Source organism: Callorhinus ursinus, unplaced genomic scaffold (genome assembly GCF_003265705.2).
Source record: "Callorhinus ursinus isolate GAN/ISIS: 27379988/994484 unplaced genomic scaffold, GSC_fseal_2.0 scaffold43, whole genome shotgun sequence".
In the NCBI taxonomy this organism is placed as follows: domain Eukaryota; kingdom Metazoa; phylum Chordata; class Mammalia; order Carnivora; family Otariidae; genus Callorhinus; species Callorhinus ursinus.
In genome coordinates, this window is record NW_027397105.1 from 1,694,821 (window position 1) to 1,698,746 (window position 3,926).

At 71.5% G+C, this 3,926-nt stretch overlaps 1 protein-coding gene across 3 annotated transcripts in view; it reads left to right on the forward strand.

Annotated features, from left to right (window-relative positions):
- CHRNE (cholinergic receptor nicotinic epsilon subunit) overlaps nt 1-3,307 on the forward strand; it is an 8,768-nt gene extending 5,461 nt beyond the window's left edge. For 2 of the 3 annotated variants that reach the window (XM_073881576.1, XM_073881577.1), the window contains 7 exons: nt 124-279; nt 396-1,018; nt 1,096-1,210; nt 2,349-2,463; nt 2,555-2,741; nt 2,834-2,940; nt 3,036-3,307. In XM_073881576.1, coding sequence (XP_073737677.1) covers nt 124-279; nt 396-1,018; nt 1,096-1,210; nt 2,349-2,463; nt 2,555-2,741; nt 2,834-2,940; nt 3,036-3,185 — 1,453 coding nt within the window. In that variant the 3' untranslated portion in view covers nt 3,186-3,307. The remainder of the gene's footprint in view (nt 1-123; nt 280-395; nt 1,019-1,095; nt 1,211-2,348; nt 2,464-2,554; nt 2,742-2,833; nt 2,941-3,035) is intronic. The other variant, XM_025864157.1, reaches the window with a different exon arrangement.
- The last annotated feature ends 619 nt before the right edge of the window (nt 3,308-3,926 follow it).

A 3,926-nucleotide genomic window follows, 5' to 3' on the forward strand; every position in this document is an offset into this window, starting at 1 on the left:
GGGGGGCTGGGCTGCACCTGGCGGGAGGGGGGCTGGGCTGCACCTGGCGGGCGGCAGCTGGTCTTGCTGGGAGGGCGAGGGGGTCGCGGGCCCGGGCGGACGCCGCTCTGTCGCGGCCCACAGCATTGACGGCCAGTTCGGAGTGGCCTACGACGCCAACGTGCTGGTCTACGAGGGCGGCTCCGTGAGCTGGCTGCCCCCGGCCATCTACCGCAGCACCTGCGCCGTGGAGGTCACCTACTTCCCCTTCGACTGGCAGAACTGCTCTCTCGTCTTCCGGTGGGACGAGCTGCTCAGGGGCGGGAGTGGGGGTAGGGGGGTGACTTCGGGGTGGTGGGGCGGGGGACGGGCCGGGTCCGAGCTTTCCCCCGTGCGGGCCGGCCCTGGTTCCGCAGCTCGCAGACCTACAACGCCGAAGAGGTGGACTTCGTCTTCGCCGTGGACGACGAGGGCGAGACCATCAACAAGATCGACATCGATACCGAGGCCTACACTGGTGAGGCCTCCTGCTCCGAAAACCCGCCCCTAGACGGGGTCCAGGGAGGGGACTCGCCGAGTGCGGTGGCCCTAGGCCATCGAGGCCGGGGCTGGACACCGTCAGCCGGCCTTGACCTTGCCCCTCCCCCGAAAGCACTCTCGACGGTCGCGCCCGAGCGCCCCTCCCCGCCCGAACCGCCTTCGCCCGGACGGCCCAGACCTCCCGTGGCCCCACCAGCCGGGGCGGGCCGGCCACACCCTCTCCCCCGCCCGGAGCCCCAGGTGTCGCGGCCAGATGTGCGGGCCCTCGGGCCGGCTGACCGAGCCTCCCGCCCCGCAGAGAACGGCGAGTGGGCCATTGACTTCTGCCCTGGGCTGATCCGTCGCCCCGACGGCGCCTCCGCTGGCGGCCCCGGGGTCGTCGACGTCATCTACACGCTCATCATTCGCCGGAAGCCGCTCTTCTACGTCATCAATATCATCGTGCCCTGCGTGCTCATCTCGGGCCTGGTGCTGCTCGCCTACTTCCTGCCGGCGCAAGGTAAGGGGCGGCCGAGACCCTAACCCCGGGCGCGCTGCTGGCGGCGGGGCCTTGCTCTCACCGGGCGCTCCCTCCAGCCGGCGGCCAGAAGTGCACCGTCTCCATCAACGTCCTGCTCGCCCAGACCGTCTTCCTGTTCCTGATTGCGCAGAAAATCCCCGAGACGTCGCTGAGTGTGCCGATGCTGGGCAGGTGACGGCGAAGGGTCCCGGAGGGGACCCACGCGCGCGGGCGGGGCCATGGCCACGCGACACGGGGAGCATCTCCGGGGTCCCGGCCCGGCTGGGCTTTATTCGAGCGTGGGGCGGGGCTGGGGCGGCGGGGGGTTCTCCGGTCCCCCGTCCTCCGCGCTGCTGCTGGACGCCACCTTGAGGTCCCCTGAGTATCTCTATCGGGGGCGGGCCGGCTCAGTGCCCCACCCCCAGCCCCGCCGCCTCCGGCCCCCAACTCCTCCCCCCTCCATCTCCGTCCTGAACTCACCGGTCCCCCGGCGGTCTCGAGGCCCAGCTGACGCCCCCACTGCTGCAGGAGGGAGGCGGACCCCTGTAGGCCCCGCCCGCACAGGCACAACCACGCCCCCTGCAGCACCAGCCGGGCACTCGCGCCCGCCGCAGCTGCCGCCTGCCGAGCCCCGTGCCCCGCGGCCTGGGCTACCCGGGCCAGCGCTCCGCCCGGGTCCCCGGCGCCTGGGGCTGGGCCCGGGCTGCCGGCGCCGCCGTCCAGTCTCCGCACCTCCTGCTGCAGCCACAGGGCTGAGATCTGCGGTGGGGGGTGCAGGAGTTGGTGGGGGATGCAGGGGTCTCTAAGCCCCTTCCGCCCCTCGGCAGCCCCCCCGAAGCCCCTCGCGCCCCACCTCGAACAAGGTGGCGCCGAAGCTCACGACGCTGGCCGCGGCCTCTCTCAGCACCAGTCCCAGGGTGGGCTTCGGGGCGGGCGGCCCCTGAAGCTCCCGCGGCTCGCGGGACTCGAGCTCTCGGAACCTCTGCTCCAGATACTCGTGGGCTGCGGCCACGGCGAGTTCCAGGGAGGACAGGAGCGGGGGCTGCAAGGCCACCTGCATAAGGAGCGGGGGCGTCGGGGCCGTCGGGTCACGGGGCAGAGCTCACAGGGCCGCCAGCCGCGGGCGGGGCCGCTGGCGTAGCCTCACCTCCGTGGAGCTGTGGAAGTGGTAGACCCACAGCAGGGTTTCCAGGGAGCTGGGGGTCCCCTTCATGGCCGCCGGCGGAAAAGGCGGCATCGGGTCCGCGCGCGCTGTCTGGCCCCGCTGGGGAGGAGCAGCCTCCCCGGCGGGGAGGGCCGTTTGTGAGGTCACGCGCGGCGGGCCCCGCAGGTACCTCATCTTCGTCATGGTGGTTGCCACGATCATCGTCATGAACTGCGTCATCGTGCTCAATGTGTCTCTGCGGACGCCCACCACGCACACCGTGTCCCCTCGGCTGCGCCACGTAAGCGCCGGGTGGGCGGGGCGCGGCCGCGGGCGGGCGGGGCGCGGCCGCGGGCGGGCGGGGCCTCGAGCTCGGCCCGCCCCGCCGCCAGGTCCTGCTGGAGCTGCTGCCGCGCCTCCTGGGCTCGGGCGCGCCCCGCGAGGCTCCCCAGACCACCTCCCCGCCCAGGCGCGCGTCGTCCGTGGGCCTGCTGCTCCGCGCCGAGGAGCTGATACTGAAAAAGCCGCGGAGCGAGCTCGTGTTTGAGGGGCAGAGGCACCGGCACGGGGCCTGGACCGGTGAGCAGAAGGGCCCGGGCGGGCGGGCTGGCGCGGACGGCTGCGGCGGGGCGGGCACCCCGGTGACCCTCCCCTCCCGTGCGCCCCACCAGCCGCCCTCTGCCAGAGCCTGGGCGCCGCCGCCCCCGAGGTCCGCTGCTGCGTGGACGCCGTGAACTTCGTGGCCGAGAGCACGCGGGACCAGGAGGCCTCCGGCGAGGTGGGACAGGCCCCGGGGGGCGGGGGCGGGTGGTCACCTGGAGGCCTCGTCCCTGGCGCCGCGGGAGACGCAGCTTGTGTCCGCCCCCTCCCCAGGAGGTGTCCGACTGGGTGCGCATGGGGAAGGCCCTGGACAACATCTGCTTCTGGGCCGCCCTGGTGCTCTTCGGCGTGGGGTCCAGCCTCATCTTCCTCGGTGGCTACTTCAACCAAGTGCCCGAGCTGCCCTACCCGCCGTGTATGTAGACGGCTTCTCCCCCCGCTCCCATTTCCGGAAGGAAACCGATTTTGAAAAACATGCTGCTGGCCCATGCTGTATTGTGAGCCTTTACCCGCTGCCATAATAAACCCGCGCTTCGCCAACTTCACAGAGGAGCTGTGCGCGCCCGCACGTGGGGTTGTGTCTGCACACGTGGGGGTGTCTGCGCGAGCACGTGGGGTTGTGTCTGCACACGTGGGGGGGTGCGCGCACACGGGGGGGTGTGCACACGGGTCTGCGTGAGCACGTGGGGGTGTCTGCACACGTGGGGGGGGTTGTTTGTACACATGAGGTGTCTGCCCCCACGTGGGGTTGTACGCGTGCACGTGGGGGTGTGTGCACGTGCTTGTGTAGGTCCGGCCACCGGTCGGGAGATCGGAAGCAGACGACAGTACTCCAGAAACCACTCATCACCCCTCCATCCAGCCTTGCTGACCCCCCAGTTCTGAGCCCCCCCCCCCCGGCCCCTGTGACCCTCTCTCTCTAGAAGCTGCTGCCTCCTTCCGGGTTGAAAACCGAAGGGGCCCCTCCATGGGACTTCACGTGAGGCGGCTGGAACCAGGAAGCCAGGGCCTCCCCGGGGGGAGCCAAATGCCCTCAGCGAAGGCCCCCCCCAAGGCCACAGGGATAAGGCCCCCTCAGCCGCCCCCTCCCTCCCTCCCAGCCCTGCAGGCTTCCGCTGGTTGGTATCCAGGGCTGGGAAAGAAAACAGTAAAACAGGCCCGAGA